At 32.1% G+C, this 23,067-nt stretch overlaps 1 protein-coding gene across 3 annotated transcripts; it reads right to left on the bottom strand.

The window, feature by feature from the left end:
• Positions 1-1,954: 1,954 nt before the first annotated feature.
• Positions 1,955-16,416, bottom strand: LOC110646722 (protein BTR1). 3 transcript variants are annotated; one of them, XM_021800251.2, is made up of 9 exons: positions 16,222-16,416; positions 16,006-16,114; positions 14,128-14,366; positions 13,896-14,002; positions 10,940-11,133; positions 3,366-3,424; positions 2,630-2,725; positions 2,493-2,554; positions 1,955-2,391 (listed from the first exon to the last, which is right to left on the bottom strand). In XM_021800251.2, the coding sequence occupies exons 2-9, from the start codon at positions 16,088-16,090 to the stop codon at positions 2,295-2,297; spliced, it is 939 nt and encodes a 312-aa protein (XP_021655943.2). In that variant the 5' UTR covers positions 16,091-16,114; positions 16,222-16,416; the 3' UTR covers positions 1,955-2,294. The 3 variants fall into 3 exon arrangements, with proteins under 3 accessions (XP_021655943.2, XP_021655944.2, XP_021655945.2); XM_021800252.2 differs by having other exon boundaries at positions 16,006-16,111; XM_021800253.2 differs by having other exon boundaries at positions 16,006-16,107.
• Positions 16,417-23,067: the final 6,651 nt, after the last annotated feature.

Genomic DNA, 23,067 nt, shown 5'->3' with positions numbered 1-23,067 from the left:
AAATTCTCAATTTTCATCTAAATTCCTAAAGCATAATATAACATTGCCATAATTAATTAAGGAAACAATTCTTACATAAATAAAAGAATTTAATAAATTTATTCTAAATAAATTTCTCTTTCAACTAACCAACTTTAGTTCAGTGATACGGGAGTCGTCTCCAAAGTAGTAAAATCTCAAATTCGAGTTTCAATCAAAATTAATTATTAAAAAAATTATTTGATATTTTAATTTTACCAAAGAAAAGAAAAATAAACAGGTGACCATAATTATTAAACCCGAACCAAACCGGCCGGTCAAACCAGTGAACCGATGAATTGACCCCCCAAATTGGTTCGGGTTTATAATTGAATCAGATAAGGAAGTAGCCCGGCATAATCCAGCTGACTCGGTGGTTGAACGAGTAAATCAGTGTGACCCGATTGACTTAGCCAGTTTAATTATTCAACAAAATCTTTTTTTTATAGTTGATATAGAGAATTAAATTCAAAATCTCATAAAAAGTTTTTAAAATAAAAATTAATTGAGCTAACTTGGTAATCATTTTTTTATTTTAATATATTTATTTTTTTAACATATACTTAATATTTCATAAATATTAAAAATAAATATATTACTCAATACTTTTATATAAAATTTTAAAATATTATTAAAATATATTAAATATAACTTAATGAATGTTAAAGTTTTATTCTAAATAATAAAAAATTTAATTAATTATATTTATTTATTTATATATTTTACATGTTATGTTTAATTAATTTATATATATTTAATTAATTTTTAATGATCAATTGATTAAACCATTAATACACTGATTGAACCACTAATTTATTCATCCAATCCCTTCAATAGATCAACCTCAGAGTCGAATTTAATAACATTGCAGGTGACCGAGTAAAATGGTGACCGAGGCACTTACCCAGACCGATCTTTCGTTAAATTAGTTAAGAAATTGACAGGAAATAAAATAAAATAAAATAAAATAAAATAAAAAAAGGACTTGACTAGTATTAACTTCAGACCGATCTTTCGTTAAATTAGTTAAGAAATTGACAGGAAATAAAATAAAATAAGAAAGGACTTGACTAGTATTAACTCCAGACCAATCTTTCGTTAAATTAGTTAAGAAATTGTCAGGAAATAAATAAAAAAAAAAAAAAAAAAGAGGACTTGACTAGAATTAACTCGGTGACTCGAGCATTGATCTCGATTCATGATTTTTAAATTATATTATAAAATTAAAAAAAAGGATAAATTAGACTTTTTATGAATTAAAATGAACATTTTTATTAACCCAGTTGAGATTTAATGTAATTATAATATTTTTTTTATTAATGTAACATGATATGTTTATTTATTTTTTTTAACATGTTATTAATGCTCCATTAATATTAAGACGTTAGTTAATTCATTTATAGATTTTTTTTTTATTTTTAGTATTAATTTTAAAATTAAAAATTAAAGATTTTAATCATAATATCAAATCTAAAAATATTATTAATTAGTTGAAATTTTAATTTTATAATTAAAAATTAATTAATTTTCTTTATATTAAAATTAACTAATCAATATTTCAAAGAAAAATTAATTAAGCAAATTTAAAATTAATATAATAAGTGTAATATTAAATTTATATATATGTTTGAGTAAATTTTTTATAACTCGCCGACTAAACCAGTAATTCATCGATTAGGTTCTTCAATCGAGTCAAAGTCTAAACAATGTCCTTTAATTATTCCTCTCGTAACCGATAACCTCCATTTTTTTTTTTCTGATCTCAATGCAAACACACCCTTTAAGGTAAGCTTAAGCCTCCAAATAGAATAACCATAAATATAGATTTTCAATGCTCTATCAAGCAAAATAAAATGCAAATGAACATGGGGAATTAAACTATTTAATAAATAAATAAAAGGGCAAAGCTTAATAGATCCACCAGCAAAATGTGCACTTTTATGAAAGCAGATCATAATTTTAAAAACATAAATAAGTTGCAAAACTTCTATTTTGGTAATTACATCTGTAGCAAGAAATAAATGAAGTTAATTCTAGTCTTGAGTCAAGCTACCATGGCCTAATTCAATTCCTTCTTTTCTTCCCCCACAAACACAATTTATACCCTTGAATAGCTTCCTACGGAAAGCTCTCTCTCTCCCTGAAAAAATTTCTGGTCACAGATTTTGAAATTGCTAACCAGCTCTCTTTATGGACAGATATCTAAATTAACAAATATGGAAATTGGCATGTCCACAGAAAGATTCAGAACAAGAATAAATCAGATTTCTTGAAAACTAATCTGACCCCCTTTCAGAAGCATAGGCTACCTTCTGCATAATCATTCCTTCCGCTGAACGGATGGCTCTCTGTGACCCAGTGATCGTGATTTTCCTGCCAAACAACCAAGTGAGAACAGAGTTCAAATAATTTGTCAAACAGAAGTCCCAAAACGTTTGGCAGCAGGATGATCAATTCAAAACCTGTGCTCGTACCTATCATTTGTTCCAGACATGAAATCACCTCTATCTGATATTTTTATCCTGGCTCCACTAACCTGCCAAAATAATGTGCCCCACTTCAGTCCGTATACAATATCATATATCTCAAGGAATGTTTGTTATTTAAAAACCTGGCTGATTTCCATTATATTTCTTCCACCACGACCAACAACCAGTCCAATATGCTCATCGGCAATGCCAATTGTCACCGAGTTGGTACGATCCTCCTGGAAAACATCAGAAGGCCATCAATCACAATCTCCATCACATAGATGTTTCATGACCATCACAATAATGTTTTGTGAACATCACTGAACTAAAGACATTGACCGAAGAAGATACTCAGAAAGACGAGAGGCAGATAAGCTACAAATAATGCTATCACCTACAATTTAAGAAAAATAGTTTCTGCTCAAAAATAGATTCAAACACCAAAATAGCAAATCTTAAAAATCCGTATCAAATTATCAACTATAAAAACCTATACAATCTACAATGAACACAAGTAATTTATGGAATATACAAAGAATGAATTCATGCAACATAGCAATGTTATACTGTTTGTCAAAACGTTCAGAGTTGTACAACATGATTCTTCTATTTAATATTTAAAATTTTTGGGAGCCAATTCTCAGCAGAGCTCAAATTTTCTGTAGACAATCCATAGAGAATATAAAGAAAATCTCCATTGAACAGAAATATTCAAACTGATTTCATAAATATTTCATAATACAAGAAGAGTACCTAGCAATAAGCATCAAACTTATATGTTCATAGCATGAAAGGTAACCTATTTCTGAGAAATAGAGATTGAATATAGCACAAAGAAGTACAATTAAAATTAAATCATTATGGAATTGGATAAACCTTGTTATTCTGAAACTTTCCACCTGCCCCATTTGGATAGTTCATCGAATTGTATGCTCCTGTTGTAACAGAAGGAATTATGTACGCTTAAGGAATATAATGAAAACTAGAGATGAAAATATGTAACAGTTGAAGAAGTCCTACATGATATTGAATTTTAGATAAACAAAACATCAGGAACCACAAGAAAAAGATGCCATGCAGTCTTTGATCATATTTTCAAATAAATGGCCACTGATGATCATTCTTAGATTTTACTGAACTCAAAATTCTTACTGTGCTTCCCTTCCATTATGATAAAAACATACCATGAGTCATCCGACTTGTAACAAACCTCAATTATCCTTCACTTAATCAAGTTCTCAATTTTAAAATGCTACACAATAGACAATAGTCCAAACATAACATAATATGCCATGTGTGCCACATTTACGTGCCGGTCATAGTTTTCAACCCCAGACTGACCCAGCTGGTCAGACTAGGAACTGGGAACCTGCCCAGTTTGCTTAACCTTGTTTGATGAGACAACTGCTTTAAACCTGCCAAACCAGACAGGTAACCTATGAACTGGCAGACCCAGTCCTAGTTCAACGGGTTGGGCAAGTTTTGAGAAGGGATATGGCAGATCAAATACTCGAACCGTTGCCTTCAAAGAGAATCAAAGGCATCCACTTGCAAATGTTGCAACGTGTTCTCCACTTGGCTAGCCCCACACCTCGTTCACTCTTTTACAGCGTACAAATTTACTTAATAATATTAAAGAGAAATTAACTAATTTTTTTAAATTGTTTTTTTTTTTTTTTGCAGCTAGAATTTAAAATTATATATTTAATTTTTAGGCTTATTGGAAAAAAAAAATCCAAAACTGTTAAGGTATTCATGATTGTAGCCAAAACTTTAAACTGTGTGTATTATAACTAAATCTTAGTTAATTATCACAATTATAACCAAAGGACTAAATTGAATTTGAAAAAATTGACGGTAAATTATAATATAGTCTCCAAAGTTTATTTGATACCAAAATAGTCTGATTATTTAAATTTTATATTTAAAATTTTTTTATTTATTATATAAAAGATATTTTATATTTATTTTTAATTGAAATTTTATACTAAAAAATTATTTTTATTGATTACAATATATTTTAATATAATAAATAATTCAAAAATTACATAATAATAAAGTAATCACAAAATAATCACACCGTAAAATTTTTCTCCAATAGTCAATTACGCAAAGTAATCACATTGTAATTTAATTAAGTTTTATTATTAAATTTATAGAAATTTAATTAAAATGTATACATAATTAAAATAATGTTGATCTACTTGACAACATATTTTTATTGTCATATTTAATTAATAAACTAATAAGCAATTAATATGATTTTAAAAATATTAGCTGCTATTTTTATTTACAAAATTACGATGGTTTTGATAATTAATTATATGGCCTATCTATAACTTTAATGGTTGTTTTATTACTATGTGATTACTTTGCGTAATAAACAATTGAAAAAAAATTTTAAGTGTAGTTATTTTGTGATTACTATTATTATGTAATTTTCAAATTATTTATTATATTAAAATATATTTTAATCAATAAAATAATTTTTAGTATAAAATTTCAATTAAAAATAAATATAAAATATATTTTATATTATAAATATATTTTATACAATAAATAATATTTAAATATAAAGTTTAAATTAATGGAATGTTTTGTTAATCAATTAAAATTTCAGGGACTATATTGTAATTTATCATTAACTTTCTCAAATTTAATTTAGTCATTTGGCTATAATTGTGTCCACTAACTAAAACTCAGTTATAATACATAATGTAGAATTTTGACTACAATCGTGAATATCCTAAAAGTTTTGGATTTTTTTGTTCAATAGGCCTAATTTTTATAGTCTGAAAATACAAAATTGATTTAATGCCCATCAACAGAAATAACTTATCAGGGTATAGAATTTTAATTCAATCATTTTTCCATTATGGATATCTTAAAATTTTACATTCTAATAAAAATTTTGAAATTATGTACTATAAAAAATTATTATTAGAAATTTATGAAGTTCATTTTAATTATTTACTTAAATTTTAATAAAATTAAGTAATTTCAATACATTTTTGGTTCCGTATATTTTTATAAAAGATTATGAAATTATGTATTTTTATATTATTAATATTATTTAACTTAATTCTGGTTTGATCCTAGTTGAAACTCTAACCTTACCTCCTACATTCACCGGCTCAAAAAAAACAAACCAGGTTTACAAAACTTGGTTAAAAGAGAAAAAGAGAACTACAAAGACTATTGAAAAATCATTATAACACGCCACAACAACTCAACTCAACTAAGCCTTTATCCCAAAAATTTGGGGTCGGCTATATGAATTCGCTTTCTCCACTCTAAACAATTTTGGGTTAAATCCTCAGAAATGTGTAATGTTTCTAGGTCATGTTGTACTACTCTCCTCCAAGTTAATTTAGGTCTACCCATTTTTTTCTTTCTATCCTCTAACATAATGTGCTCTATTTGTCTAACTGGAGCCTTCGTATGTCTACACTTCACATGACCAAACCACCTCAATCTCCCTTCTCTCAACTTATCCTCAATTAGCACCACTCCTACCTTTTTTCTAATACTCTCATTATGGACTGTATCTAGTCTAGTATGGCCACTCATCCATCTTAACATTCTCATCTTTGCAACTCTTATCTTAGACGTATACGACTCTTTCAGTGCCCAACACTCACTACCATGTAACATAGCTGGTCGTATGGCTGTACGGTAAAATTCTCCTTTCAACTTATTGGGAATCTTGCCATCACATAGAACTCCCGTGGCACGTCTCCACTTCAATCATCCGGCTTTAATCCTTTGACTAACATCCTCCTCACATCCCCCATCTACTTGAACGACTAAGCCGAGATATTTAAAATGATTACTTTGAGACGGTATTACTCCATCCAAACTAACTCCTTCCCTATTACAAGTTTGGCCTTCACTGAACTTGCAATGCATGTATTATGTCTTCGTTCTACTTAACTTAAAGTCCTTTGACTCTAGAGTACTTCTCCAAAGCTCTAGTTTTCTATTGACTCCTTCTCGCGTCTCATCTATCAGAACAATATCATCCGCAAACATCATGCACCAAGGAATACTCTCTTGTATATGTTTCGTCAATTCATCTAAAACTAATATAAAAAGGTAAGGGCTTATAGCCGATCGTTGGTGTAATCCAATTGAGATCGGAAAATCTCGTGTCCCCTCCCACTGTGCACACAATAGTAGTTGCTCCTTCATACATATCTTTAAACCCTTGTATGTATCTAATAAATACCCTCTTTTGTTCTAACACACTCCATAAGACATCGCTTGGAACACTATCATAAGCCTTCTCCAAATCAATAAAAACCATGTGTAGATCTTTCTTCACATCTCTATATTTCTCCATGAAGCTTCTAATGAGAAAGATCGCTTCCATAGTTGAACAACCGGGCATGAAGCCAAATTGATTGAGAGAGATAGAAGTATCATAACGTAGTCGATGCTCCACAACTCTCTCCCACAACTTCATAGTGTGGCTCATGAGTTTAATTCCCCTATAGTTTGAGCAACTCTGTATGTCTCCCTTATTTTTAAAAATAGGTACTAAAATACTCCTCCATTCATCAGGCATTTTCTTTGAGTTTAGAATCTTATTAAATAATTTAGTTAACGACGCCACCCCCATATCTCCCAAACACTTTCACACTTCAATTGGTATTTCATCGGGTCCACAGGCTTCACCCACTTTCATTCTCTTAAGTATTTCCTTTACTTCTAAAAATTTAATCCTTCTAGTATAATTCACATTCTTTTCTATTGTTCTATAGTTTATATTCACGCTATTACCATTTTAACTATTATTAAAGAGATCATTAAAATAATTTCTCCATCTTTTTTTAATGTCCTCATCTTTCACCAACACTTTTCTTTCTTTATCCTTAATATACCTAACTTGATTGAGATTTTGACATTTCCTTTCTCTCCTCCTTGCTAATCTATAAATATCTTTCTCCCATTCTTTAGTTCCAAGTTTCTCATATAACTTTTCAAAGGCCTGTGCTATTGCTTGACTAACTGTCTTTTTTGCCTCTTTCTTTGCTATCTTGTACTGTTCATATGCCTCATTATTATCACATTTAGGTAATTTCTTATACCATTCACTTTTTCTCTTCACTGTATTTTATACTTCCTCATTCCACCAACATCTCTTTTGAGGGTGGTCCATGTCCTTTAAACTCTCCAAGTACTTTTCTAGTTACTTCTCTAATCTTTGATGCCATCTGTATCCACATATCATTGGCCTCCATGTCCAACTTCCATGCTTCGGACTCGAGAAGCTCATTTTTGAACTTCACTTGCTTTACTCCTTTGAACTCCCACCACTTTGTTCGAGCTACACTATTTCTTCTGACTTTACTTGAATTGTTCCTAAACTTTACATCCAAGACCACTAACCAACGTTGACTTGTTAAAGCCTCTCTTGGAATGACCTTGCAATCCTTGCATAGAGCTCTATTTGTCTTCCTAGTTAAAAGGAAGTCGATTTGGCTTCTATGTTGCCCACTTTTGAAATTCACTTAATGTGACTCTCTTTTTATAAAGTAAGTATTTGCTAGTATTAGGTCGTATGCCATAGCAAAATCCAGGATATTTTTTCCCTCCTCATTTCGACTGCCAAAACCAAAACCTCCATGATCATTCTTATAACATTGCCTATCACTTCCTACATGTCCATTCAAATCTCCACCAATGAAAACATTCTCTTTATTCAGTATGCTTTACATTAAATCGTCCATATCTTCCTAAAACATTTGTTTACTCTCACTATCTAGTTCTATTTGTGGGGCATAAGCACTAACTGTATTTATTGTTTCTCCTTCTAGTACTAGCTTCACTAGTATAATTCTATCTCTTACTCTTTTCACAGCTATTACAGCGTCTTTCAATGTCCTATTTATGATTATGCCCACTCCGTTCTTGTTTCTCTCCTTTCCGGTAAACCACACTTTGTACCCTGAATTACCCACTTCCTTACTTTTCTCTCCTACCCATTTAGTCTCCTGAATGCAAGCAATATTCACCCTTCTCCTTTCCAAGGTATCCACAAGCTCCATTAATTTTCCTGTAAGTGATCCAACATTTCAAGTACCAACCCTGATCCTCCTCCTATCCTGTTCCTTCTTAATTGGTCTCCTTCTATGATATCTTCTATTGTTTTCTATGTCTATCTTGTGTTCTGTTCCACTATCTATTCTACTATCTGTTCTATGGATTAACTTCTTTACCCACACTCGTCCATAATGTGAGAACACTTGCTCACTTAACACCACACCCGGGCGCCGGCATGGCGCATCGCTTTCGATGAACGCCCTACGCCCTTGCATATTTCTAACTGCACCCGGGCTTTAATGCAGCGCGTCGTAAGTAGAACACGCCCCAACTTTTATATCATTTGAATTCATATCATAAGGTGTGACGAAATTTTTACGCTGGTTGTCACCTACCGTAACCCTCCTCCTTTATTCGGGCTTGGGACCGACTAAGCACATACTCTATAATTATATTAGGACTTGAGGCCAACTTCACCAGAAAATCACAATGGTAGAACTCACTTGACATTAAAATCTTTCTTGTAACCTAAGCTACAAATTTTATACGTAAGTTTCATTTTATTTCAATTGCATCTAATGAGTCTAAGGCGTGCACATGAAAATATTTTGTTGAGCCCTAAGCCCTTTATGTTGGTGGAAGTCCTAAGCTCTAAGAGCCATTAAATGATTGTGTTTTGTAAAATTTGGATCTCAAAAATCATTTTACGCAACTTCACGAAGAATAGAAATTTGCACAATGCAACCATTTGATGGCTCATATGCCTCGAGAGGGGCCTACTACAATGAACAAGTTATGCCCATATTTGCCTTCAATCTCAGCAAAACATTACCATGTGCATATGCCCAAACCCATTGAATACAAATGAAACAAAATGAGCAACTTATGAACCAAATTGATAGAATTGAAGAATAAGATAGTTCAAGTTATTAAACCATTAACCCCTCACTCAAAAGCCCCTAAACCATAATATACATTTTGATCCCTATTTTTTAAAAATTAGCAATTTTAATCCATATACTATTTTCAATCAAAAGTGTAATGAGGGATTTAAATGTTTCATAATATAACAATTCAAAGACTAAAATGTTATTAAAACTTAAAAAATCAATAACTAAAATGTGATATAATCTAAAATGTTAAGGACTAAAGTACAATTAAAAAAAAATTAGGTCATGTTATGTATCATTTTGTTTTTGGTTTTTTGTTTTTGTTTTCCAATTGTTAAAGGAACTTACATAAATAACACTATTTACTCTTTTGATGTTTTTAAACAGAAAAACAGGTTGTTACAACACAAAAAACACAAAAGTTGGTTTCCTTGGTTTCATCAACTTGCTTTCAAAAAAAAAAAGTGGACAACAGATACCAAAAACATAAAACTGAATTTACACTAAAAATCAATCAAATACAAAATGTAGAATTGTTAACAAACCTTAAAGGTCAAAACAACTAATTTTAAAACAATGAGGACCAAAACATGAAGGTTTTAGCAATTTACCCCTTTCAAAATTCACTAGATGAAAATTAAACAATATATTGTCATATAGGAAACAGTTATATTTTCTTTGATCATTTTCATTTAAAACTTCATATATAATACGCTGTCCCTTTTTTTCGCTCACCAAAGATTCTAGTCATGGACATTATGATGATAACTTGAATTTTCAACGACTGGTGGAAGATGATGCAATTTTTCTCTATTCATAACTGATAGTCCTGAAGCATGTAGATACTGATTGTTATAGTTTTTTAAGAATGAATTGATTTTGTTGTCTCAAAAGATACATAATTACAAGCTAATTAATTAGAAGAAAGAGAATTACTTCTAATTAATGGTGACACTTTGGAAAGAGAGCAATTTTGATTTGATTAAAAAAAAAGGAAAATTTTCTAAATTTAAGAGTTAAATAAATATCTTGCTCTAGATACCAAGATTTTCCCAATAAAATCGCCACTCTTTATTTACTTGGCATTTAGTGTTTAATTGGAATGTTACTATTGCCATAATCCATAACAAATAATTAAATCGTCAAAGTCTCACTAAATTCGTTCTGCAACCTCCCTAGGCTTTAGATTATAGGAAATACTAGCATTTGGCTTTAGTGTAAACGCATATTTGACTACTGCATGATTCTATCCACTCTCTTTTATACCCTGAAGATGCATATGTTCCTCCTGCTCTATTTATTTTCTTAATTTTCTGCATCAAAAATATAATTAATCATCCCCAATCTGTTTGCAATTCTAAAAACTTCTCCCTTGTCCTAATCACCAAACATGATAAGAGCTAATGAAGGCAGATCAGTCCAAATTTGTCCCATATCAATGTATCAAGCTAAAAGCAGTTAGTGTAAACTGTAAAACCAAGAGAATAAGCAATAAGCTAATGACAAGGGACAAACCAGCATATGAAAATGGGGTATGCATAGTCTGAGAGTAGTGAGGGTCTTCAACTAATTTAGATAAAATGAGATCAATTGCCCGAATCTGCTCCTCTAAAGTTCCGGTCACTGTCACCAGCCTATCATTCAACCCATAAAAATTATTATCCTGAGGAGATATCTTAATGCCAGCTTGAGAATCTTCAATAAATGACCTGTAGAAAGGTAAATCAAGAAATCAGCATCTGTCTCTTTCTCCCTCTGCTTTGCATAGCAAATAATCTAGCTAGCTTGTAGCTGATATTGCAAGAAAACATTATTCAGAAATGACAGTTTAACCAAGTATAATCTAACAAGTAAAACAGCAATAATTATAATGTTATGCCTCTTTGCAAAATGAAGCCACCATGAAATTCGGTTTAAGGAAAGGAGAAAAAAAAATGAAATTTCACCATAGGAACAGAACATTCTGATCAGCAAAGGCAAATGGAAAAATATCAAAGAATGAGGCAGATGTTAGACAAGCATCAACAAATAAACATCCAGAATGCAACATGTCTATGGGATAAAGGCATCCAGAATGCAACATGTCTATGGGATAAAGGATTGGATGCCTCAGAGTGTCTGATTCAACGGTTACAAAATTACAAAACAAAGGGCAATTAAGAAAAAGCAACAATATGTCATACATTTAACTTATAAAAATGGTCTTCCCTAACAAACAATCTATAACAAAATTCTATATACATATTAAAAAAAAAGACTTTCCAAAAATAAAATAAACAATATAAAAACCTATGAACTACTAACAATGAATAATAACATGGCTTGGAAGCATATGAATGTCATTCATATTAAATAACATCACACATATAGAAAGATGACTAGGACTCGAACTTAAGACCTTACAACCCTAGAGACAACATCAATACCACTGAGCTAAAGCCCATTGATTAGAAAGATAATATTATTAATAATTTTAATTTCCCCTACTCATAGTCTTATATAAACATCTTATTATTGATGCTTCACTTCTAATAATAGCATGGCAACACATCTCCAAGATCAGAGTCTTTGACGACTAATAGCTAATGGCATGCAGCTGCTGGCTAGTGAATTTTAATTATTTAGAAAAACAATTGATAGATATTTTGCTTGTATGTTAACTGAGCACTAAGAATATACTTTTATAATACTCTGATATTTTAACATAGGATATTCTATCTTCAATTTTTTTTCTCTGATGTGTTGTACAAATAAAAATATAGAAGATAATATCAATCAACAAAATCACAATTTATCTTCCATATATTTTCAAAACAAATAACCTCTCACCTAAAAATATTCATGTCATAATTATTCAAGCAGTGCTCGTAACATTTTGCCAAACATTTCTTTTTGTCATCAAATTACAAATATTTGCCGACCCCAAATTTTTGGGATAAAGGCTTAGTGTAGTTGAGTTGTATCAAATTACAAATATTTGATTACATGATACATTTATTTGGAAGAAAAGATAAGTTGAACATAATATATTTTGATAGTGACAATATAACCCAAATTTTAAAAAGCTCCCAAAGGCTAACAACTGATGGGGAAAAAACTCCATATTGGAAATGATGCAATTGACCCCTCTTAGAACTCTCAATAACTGATTTAAATAGGCAACCAACCAACCACACACTTTTGGTAAATCTATTAAGTATTAGCATTGACCAGCCAACAACTAAATCAAACACTCCTTAAGTCTAAAATTATCCATAGGACACATTAAGGAGAAGGGTATCCAAGAATCAAAAAAAGCTTACTAGTAATTAGATAGGAATGCAAACCAGAGCTTCATGTTATCATATACCAATCCTTCTAAAACCCATAACCATAAGGCACATATTCAAGTGAATACCTTAACTCAACTAAGCCTTTATCCAAAAAATTTGGGGTCGGCTATATGGATTCTCTTTCTCCACTCTAAACGATTTTGGGTTAAATCCTCGAAAATGTGTAATGCTTCTAGGTCATGTTGTCCTACTCTCCTCCAAATTATATGCTTCGAGTGAATATTAACGGAAAAGAAAGCAGAAGAAATTCAGCAAACATAAAATTATAGATTTTGAAGATGCAAAAAATGAGATGATATTCACATATAATATAAATTCTTTGAAGTCCATGCAAGACCTACTAGAACACCAACCATAATGGGAGAAATTTTCCTTGGGAACATGAGAAGTGGTTTAAGAAAAGGCTTTCTAAAAAAGACACAGCCCATAGGTCACTACATAGCATCAGCATAGCATTCTCTCCACCTCCAAAATGCATCCCAGTTCCACTAGTAAAGAGCCCTGTAAACCCAGAAGCAAGGCATTGCCAACAATACATATGCAATGTTGGCAATGAATAGACAAGTGGCATAATTGAAGTTTCCCAACAAATGAATCATCAGCCAGATGGTCTTAGGTAATTCACTAAGTAAGGTTCTTACATCCAGGGTTTCCCATTGCCTTGGAAAAGGCGATCCTGGACACCTCGTTACCAGAAAACATAAATTTAAGCTTGAAATCAATATTTGCACAAACTTTTGTTTCGGAAAGTGAAATTCAGATATTGTTAGGAATGCTACAGTTAAATTCAAACACTAATTACAGCTGTAGTAGTTTCTCAAGAAATTAGAAGGATCACAGCAGCAAACAAATTTTTCTGGACAAGCTACTGATTGACAACTTACACAAAATTGAACAAAATTTCACTCCCAAATAAGGATCAACAATAAATAAAATAAAATAACCCAACAATTGTGCAACACGTTAATGCTACTTGCAACTATTATAAAGGGAATAAGATATGATCAAGAAACCTAAAGGCATATTTTATCCTTGATTTTTTTTTTTTCTTAGCCATAGCAATTAGGCATATTGTATCAGCAGGAAAAAGAAAAGAAAAGAAAGGAAAAGAAGAAGAAGAAGAAGAAGAAGTTTCATACTTTATAATAGCTCCTCCCTTCCCAATTATGCTACCACAAGAGCTATTTGGAACAATTAGTCTCACTTTTGTTCTTGTATCAAAATCAACACCATCTTCAGCATGAAACTGAGAAATAAAAATTGAAAAAAAAAAAAAAGAACGTGAAGAATTAACAACAGATTAAAAAAAAAACCAAACAAACAAACAAACAAAAGTCATCCATGGGAATAAACTTGCATCAAAATAATTACCTCACTAAATAATTTAGCAAGAATAAGTTCCACAGCCTTTATCACATCATCCAAGGTTCCAGATATCATAATTATCCTATCAGAGGTTCCTGGGAAAAATTCATAATTGCGTGACAACTGAATTCGTGCTCCAGACTGCGACTGAAAATCAGTAATTGTGGCACCACCCTTTCCAATAACTGAACCAGCTGCAGCATTTGAAACAAGAAATCTAATGTATGTTGCCTTCTCAACAGAATCTGAAGCAACAAACATAAAAGGAAAAACAGATTAGCAAAGAGATTTAAAACCGGAATAAAATCATATGCCAGAGCATGAATTCATTTCTCACATGCATTTGTTAATGATGACATCAACTTTTAAAGTTAATATGCGAGCTCCAATCAAACAAAGCAATCACTTATTTGCAGGCCAATAGGGACATTAAAGCAACAGAGTGGAAAAATGCAAGTTACAGGGATCCACATGTCACATCACATGTTTCATAATCAATAACAAAATAACAACCACCAAATATCCTGCTAAGTCTAATTAAAATCAGATATACATAAACCTAAAGGTAGACAGAACCATTAATTTTGATTATGTCTGCATGCACTTCTTGAACTGCAAAATATCACTTGGATTTCTGAAAGGCAAGTGTTGTCTTTATCCTCTTGAAGTAGCACAAATGGAGCATCAGAATCAGATAATCAAGAAAACTAACTTCTCATGCTATATCATATAAATTTCATTAAAAACAATTACCTAGAGTAACAACAATTCGGTAAATTGTGAAAAAAAAGTCTTAAAACTCAATTTCACCCCTGTACTTATTGAGAAAGTTCAATTTAACCCATTTTTAACTTCTTGTCCAAATTAGCCTAGAAATTTCAATTTAAGTTCAATTTAGCGCAAAAATTTTTTTTAAAAAGAATTGAGCTTCTTGTTTTTTTAGCTTAAATCAAGTAATCAAGAAATTTAGTCCAAAAAATTAAGAAATTGAACTTCTTAATTTGTTATCTAAATCAAAAATAAAGAAATTTAGCCTATAAATTTTAATTTTTGGGCTAAATTGAAGTTAAATTAAAACTTCTAGGTTAATTTGGACAAAAAGTTAAAATTAGGTTAAATTGAACTTTGGGCGAAAGTACACCATTTTCCTGAAAAAGAAAGTCTTAAAATACAAATAATTTTTTTTAAACAGCAGAATAAGTACATTCAATTACAGCTCCAGATCTCATTTCATTATTGAATTCAAAGAAAAATTGGGGTACAGAACAGCACAATATATATATAACTTCAATATGTGCAAATGAGAAAATATAGGATTCTCCTCCGCATTAAAGATTGGAATAGAATGAATAATAAGCAAGAGAAGCACAATCAGCTGACTTATCAGAGTATGCAATTATAACTTCAATATGTGCAAATGAGAATATGAAACAAAGAATATAAGTTAAATATCTTAGGCGGACTTTGGCTATTTTAATACACTTAAGGATCATAAATTAATGCTGTATTCATCCTGTAATCGAAACTGAAACATCACATTTATTGTAAACTGGAAAAAAAATGCTTGAAAAACCAAAAACAATCTATCAATTCTCCTCTGCTCCGAAATATATTTTTTAGTCATTTTGCACATGTTTCTTAGAAACCAAACAGAAACTCTCCCTCCTTACATTCTCTGACCAAACAAACAGAAAAATTAGGATTAAGGTTAGGGTTCGAGTATCACACACATACACAATAGAATCGCAAAATTATCACACAAATTTATCACACTTCCAATTCAGTCAAAGTTAGCTCTAATACAGAGAATGCAACTAACAAAAGGTAAAAGATAACAAACTACTGGCAACAGTGTAGAGAGAGAAAGCAGATCAGATCAGATACCAGAAGTCGGCGATTTCGGCGGTGGAGGAGATCTCTTGCGCGGCGCCTCCGGTGACGACACATAAGAAGACTCCGTGGATTCCATTGCCGTAATCTTCTTCACTACCTCCTTGCACACGCAAACACAGACACAGAGAGAGAGAGGGACAGAGAGAGAGAGAGTCAATAGTAGGAAAATGAGATAGAGATATAAAATTAAGCAATTTGTATACTCACAATGGCAGGAGAGCGAGAGATGAAGAGAGAAGAGAATGTAGTGTTGGTTCAGCGTTCAAGTGAAAGGAATTGAGTTGTTTCTGTGGTGCGTGAGAAGCTGAGGGCTGAGCTGAGGTAAGAGAGAGATCTGGCAGGCGTCAAGTGGCCTCTGTGACTCTGCAATTTGTAATGGCTAATTAACGCTTGTATTTTTAGACACCATTTGGACGTGGAAAACCGCCCTTTTATTCTAATTTATTTTATTAATTTCCGCTTCCTTTCTGGCTTTATTTTTTTTTTTTTATCAAATATAGATATACATATATATTGATAATTTTATTAAGACATTAATTCATATAAAATATACACATTATTTATAATTAAAATTATTTTTTTTTAATTGATTATAGAAAGAATCGACTTATCTCCTAATCTAATTAAGAAAATTAAGTATTTAATTCTTATATTTTATCATAAATAATACTTGATTATTTATATTTTAAAAATTAAATTTTTTAATTTTTATATTTTAATTCCGTCAAAATTTAAATCCTTGCACCCATTTTATCATTACACATAATTAATAAGAATAAAATACCCTTATATTTCTACATTTTTATGCAAGCCCTTTCCCTCTATAACCTAGACCCACATTAGCCGTCAATGTCTCTAGGACTGGATACAAGCCTGCACTTTTTCGACTCAACAGATGAGCAAGGTGTTTGTTCTTGCTTGTAACGCAGCCTCCACCTTTTCCCATCCCGATTTACCCAATTTCAATCATTAAGAGCAATGCCAATATCAAGCATTTTCCTGAAAAATCCTCTTGGCATCATCAAGCTTATGGTCTTTGCAAAACCCATCAACAACAGCAGTGTAAACAACATCGTCCGAAAATGGTACCCTTCTCGCACATCAAGCCAAACAGTTCGTGGCTTCCTGGACAAGGCCGTCTTTTGTAAAGCCCGTCAAGCATGGCTACAACATTAGGGATAAGCCCAGTTTCTTTCATCTTCTTGAAGATATCATTAGCATCTGGAGCAAGCAAATCAACAACTAGATTTGAAATTGGAATATGTTACTTTTGTGGCTTGAATTTTGAATATATTTTACATGGACCCAAATTATAACCCAACACGAAAGTTTCGCGCTAAAACCAGATTGGAATAAAAAGTGAGATCTGTAGTAATAGCTAAGGACACGGGCCGATAGGCCCGGGTCCGAAACCCACCACTGATCTTCTTGAGAGTGCGGGGGCAACCTCCTCGATACGGACTAGTATAAATATTGTACTCTTTGCGGTAGAGTTATGAGATATTCAGGAAATACACTAGGGTTAGAGTTTGAGAATTCTGAGTGATTGTATCTTATTCTTTTCATATATTGAAAGTTTTTCTCTTGTCTTGTCTGTTGATGTAAATTTTATGGTTGAACCACGTTAAATTTGGTGTTATTCTTTTTCTTTTTTTTATACTGTGTGATTGTGCGATTTATGTGTGTGTCTTATATTTATGTACTTATTATAACAAACTAATATCAAAGCTTTGTGCACAAAACCTAGGGTTTGCAGATGGCGTCATCTTCAATGAAGTATAAGATAGAGAAGTTTGATGGTGGATCAAGTTTTAGTCTGTGAAAGATTAAAATTAAATCTTCCTTTATCCTACAAGGTTTATAGAAGGCAATCGATGATAACTTTCCAGAATGTATGAAAGAGGCGGAGAAGGCTGATCTGAAGGAAAGAGCCTTGAGTGCGATTTTCATGAGCGTAACTGATAATGTCCTATGCAAGATTGTTAATGAAAGCTCAGCATCTGTGGCATGGAAGAAATTAAAGAAGTTGTACTCTGCCAAGTCGCTAACCAACCACCTGTATCTGAAGAAAAGGTTTTACAATCTAAGAATGAGCAAAGGTACACCCATTAAAGAACATCTGGATGAATTCAATTCAATCATTATGGACCTGAAAAATTTTGATATTGAGATTGACAGTAAGGATCGGGCCCTTATTGTGTTATGTTCTTTGCCACCCTCCTATGAGACTTTTGTTAATACTCTGTTGTTGGGAATATACAAATGTGGAATTCCCACATCGGAAAAAAAATAAGATGAGTGAGAGACATATATGTGGGAAGGACACATAGACTCATTACCTTAAGATTTTGGATTGGATGTGGTGTCAAAGCTATGAGTGTGTTTTTTCATAAAGCCCATCAAAGAAGAATTCTCTTTAGGCGCTTTGGGCTCCCTAGATCTCTAACAAGTGGTGGTATATGGCAAGACAGAGTGTTTGTAGTTATTTTGTTGATGATTGAGGGAATTCAAGCCAAGGGGAAGAATTGTTACTTTTGTGGCTTGGATTTTGGATATGTTTTTCATGGACCCGAATTGTGACCTGACCCGAAAGTTTCGCGCTACTATCCGATTGGAATAAAAAGTGAGATATGTGGTGGTAGCGGAGGGCATGGGCCAAAAGAGCTGGGCCGGAAGCCTACCATTGATCTCCTTGGGGGTGCGGGGCAACCCTCTCGCGGTATGGACCAGTATAAATATTATAATATTCTATCATTTGCTGTAGAGTTGTGAGATATTCAGGAAATACACTGGGGTTAGGGTTTAAGAGTTTTGAGTGATTGTATCTTGCTCTTTTCATCATAGTGGAACTTTTTCTCTTATCTTGCCTATAGACGTAAACCTTACGGTTGAACCACGTTAAATCCTATGTTATTCTTTTTCTCTTTTCTATATTGTATGATTGTGCGATTTGTGTGTGTACCTTAGATTTGCATGGTTGTTATAACAGAATTGATTATAGTTGCCAAGTCTCGCATGTACCAAAAACAACATAGAATTTTTGAAACAAAGCAGGCAAACTAGGATGGGGATTCACTATGATCAGCTTTTACGTTCAACTGTACGATGACACCATTATTGAATATATTGAAGAGATGGATCCTGCTTCTGCACTATCTTATGTCAATTTCTATTATGGAGAAAGACTATAGTTAAAAGGTTTTAGGAGGAGTTAGGGTTTTGGCCACATGGAGCCCAAAAACAAAATTCATTAGCTAGAGCTAGCACTGGTAGCCTAGTCAATTGTTTGGACATTTTTGTATTGTTCTTAATCAAGTTTTTGTGGTGTTAGCTTTTATTGGGGAGCTCTGCTCACCCTTACAATCCTCAATATAATAAATATATCAAATGAGAGCTAAACTCCCTCATTCAAGATGTATATTCATCCCATTCAACTACACATGCATAAATATAGGTTTACCATTTCATAACAAATAATCTTTTATAGTCCCACACCAAATATAATATTCTTAGCACATGCAGAGTTCTAAATTTTAAATCAAGAAAATGAAGTATAAGGAATGGCTACTGATAAACCTACGAGAAAGAAAGCAGGTTATTTTAAAAATGAAACCCTCCTGTAGCCTGGAAAAATAGGATTAACAGAAGTAAGCATTCGACTCATAGAGTAAGATATTGATTTTAAATACAATTTCTATAACTATCTAGAGCTAATGCATCCCTAAAGATGAAATGCAACATATATCAATATATTCAACCAAGTTCAAATAATATTCATATAAAGAATAATTTAGAACACTCACACACTTGTGTGTCACATTAATCAAATATATATATGGGAGCTGATCCCCTACCTAGCTTACTTAATTCCAACCTCTGCCAATGAGATCAACGGGAGCTAGATTTTCTCTTAATAATCCAAATGCAGGGGTCAGCAAGATCAACTCAAATCCGTACTCACCTTGACTTATTACAAAAAGGACCGGGCCCCAAGCAAGACTAACTCAAGCCAATCTGCCTGTCCTACCCATATCTGGTACCACACCTCACTCACGCTGACGCATATACACAGCTCCAAATTATCCTAAGGTAACACCCACATCAATTTCATAAAACAATGATAATGCAACACGAAGCGTGCCTATAATAGCTATGTACATATAATTATAAGTAAATGCATGAGCATGCCTTGTATGTATAATAATATTAAAATTATAGATAAAATCAATATCTACTCACAGTACATTAGAGACTACTGGGGCAGTTGAGTGGGGGAAGATGGTTGTCTCTGCTCACTTAAATAATTATGTTAATGAATTTGTCAGCTCTAATACAAAATAAGAATTTAGAGAGTCAAAAGACACCCTAATTTATGACAGAAATCCTGTAGAGTTTTCCCTATACTTAGAACCTGCCCAACCTGAAAAGTGGTTCAAATCACACTTCTAAAATCACAAGTCCCATATCCACATCTCATCAACATCATATGACCTCTCCTGGGCTCTCCAAACCAGGCAAAATTCATAAAATCAGAAAATTTAGTTGTAGCCCTTAAAACTAGCATTCTGCCAAAAATCATTCCAACTAGCTCTAAAAATTCTAAAATTTTGCCCTGCAATCCTTAACAATGCTATAAGGCTAATGCAAAAGGAATTATAATTTTCTAATCATCCATGAATATTTTATGAATTTTTATTCTAAACCCGATATAATATAAATAAGGAAATTTAGAGTTCAGGTTTTCCTACGCTGATCTGATACTTGGAATGCGTCCGAGGCATCTGAAAATGCTATAATCAACTATAATATTGACTATGTTTCAGGACGAGCCGCTGGGTAGTCGAATCTAGCCGAAAACTCGGTCTCGGGCATCGGTGAGCTATCAACAATCCAATCGCACCTAAATGAAGCCCAAAAATTTTCAATAATTATCATAAAATTATTTTTAATTTTTGAAAATTGAAAAAGCTCGAAAATCTAATCAAGCGATCTAAACCGTTCGATGATCGTTTTTTTTAAACGATGTCCGATCGAAGCGAGGTCAGTCCTATCTCGAAGGTTCCATCACTCTGAGTCCATCAGTGGTTTCAGATTTCTAATCTAATGGTCGAATTGCTAAAAAATTGGCTAAAAAGCCGCTACCATACCCATTTTCTCTCTCATCTTTCCCTTGTTGGATCTTTTCTCTTCGGCCACCGTTGGAGGCTAGGCTGGTCTCAAAAGAAAGCTCTTTTCAAGGTGAGTCCAACACAACTTAAATCACAGGATTTGGTCACCGGAATCGGCCAAAATGGCTGCCTGAAATTTCAACTTCACAAGTCTCCCTTGCTCGCGTCCCTGGATTTGGTGTCTTCGCCTCCTGTCTGCAGCTGCTGGGAAGGTTGCCGGAGTCGTTAGTGTTGGTAGAGTGTCTCACCGGCCAAGAGGTCAAGTTGTCAGAGCGTGAACGAAGAGAAAGAAGAAGAGAGAATGACAAGGAGAGAGAAGACTGTGAGAGGGGGGGCAGTTTGTTGCACTGTGTTTTGAGATTCTGGGTTTTTTTTACTTTTAATTACCCTTTTGGTCCTTAAACTTTTAGATATTTACAATTAGGTCCAAATTTTTTTTATTATATTTAAATTAAATAAAACTTAAGTGATAATAATAATAATAATAATACTCTAAAGAAATTTAATTATTATTATTTTAATTTAATCTTAAATAACTTTAATTGATTTTTGATAATAATAATATTATAAATAATAATTTAAAATAATAATAGTAATAATAATACATGTGCAAATAACATTCATAAGGCAAAAATACCATTATTATGAAAATACTAATTTAATACCATGAATAAAATAATAATAAATTAATAGTCTAATTTTTAAATATTTTCTATGTATATATATATATAAAAAAAATCGAGTTGTTACATCACAAACCACAAAAAGGGTATAAACATGAAACTAATAGGAAAAGTTATCCCAAATCTTGAACTTATTTTTAGAACTAAGAAACGCAGAAAAATATTAAAAATCAGAGAAGATATGGGCTTTGAAATTTGGCTATTCTGTAGATTGAATTCTACTGACACCCAAACTCTGAATAACCATAATCAACTCAAATTAGAAGCTTTTTTCGTGATTCTTGAGCCTAAAATTATTTGAATTTTAATATAAATATAATTATTTTACAATTTCTGTAAAAACAAAAAAGCATGAAAATTAATAAAAACATGAATCCATAAAAGATCTATGCGAAGTTGTTGATTTTTCTCAAATTTACCACATAAATATGTATGTTACAAATATATGAGATAAATTAAAAGTATATAATCATGAAAATACAATATGTAGCATGTTTCTTGGATAAATTTCAATAACTATCCCTGAACTTATATGGTTGTAACACTACAGTCCTTAAACTTTAAAACGTAACATAAACCCCCTAAACTTTCAAATTTTGCACAGTAAAATCCCTCTAACTTTTAATTACTGATTTTTTTAGTTGAAAACTAATGTGAACAGCTCCCACATGGTTCTTAGTCAACATTTTTCTCTCCTCTCTTATTCAAATTATAAAATTATTCTCTCTGCACCTGAAAAATCATTATGTTTGCAATGAGAAAAATGATTCAATTTACACATAACTTGAAAGAGAAAAGAGAAATATTGATTAAGCTCCACGCTAGAACTGTTCATATCAGCGTCTAACTGAAAAAACTGACAATTAAAGGTTAGAGGGATTTTACTGTGTAAAATTTGAAAGTTGAAGGGGTTTTATGTTACATTTTTAAGTTGAAGGATTATAATATTATACTAGATAAGTTCAGGGACGGTTGTCAAAATTTATCCCATGTTTCTTGAATATTTATCACTTAGTAACACTTACCACTAATCAAATCTTGAATGCTTACTTTAAGTAAGTAAGAACTAAGAAAGCAAAGAAAAAAGAGGAAGAAAGAGGGGAGGATGAGAAAGAATTTCTTCTTTTTTTGTGGCCAGGTGAGTCTCTCCTCTTTTCTTCCTTCTGTGAAATATTTATAGCGTTTAGGTCAAAAAGTTATGT

The sequence above is a fragment of the Hevea brasiliensis genome, chromosome 14 (genome assembly GCF_030052815.1).
Source record: "Hevea brasiliensis isolate MT/VB/25A 57/8 chromosome 14, ASM3005281v1, whole genome shotgun sequence".
Lineage (NCBI taxonomy): Eukaryota > Viridiplantae > Streptophyta > Magnoliopsida > Malpighiales > Euphorbiaceae > Hevea > Hevea brasiliensis.
This window is presented reverse-complemented; position numbering and strand designations above follow the sequence as displayed.

Coding starts and splice junctions, on each gene's coding strand:
- LOC110646722 (XM_021800251.2), bottom strand. CDS start 16,090: ATGGAATCCACGGAGTCTTCTTATGTGTCGTCACCGGAGGCGCCGCGC. Junction 2,726..3,365: donor GAAAGTTTCAGAATAACAAG/GTTTATCCAATT, acceptor GATGTTTTCCAG/GAGGATCGTACCAACTCGGT. Junction 2,555..2,629: donor ATATAATGGAAATCAGCCAG/GTTTTTAAATAA, acceptor TTATTTTGGCAG/GTTAGTGGAGCCAGGATAAA.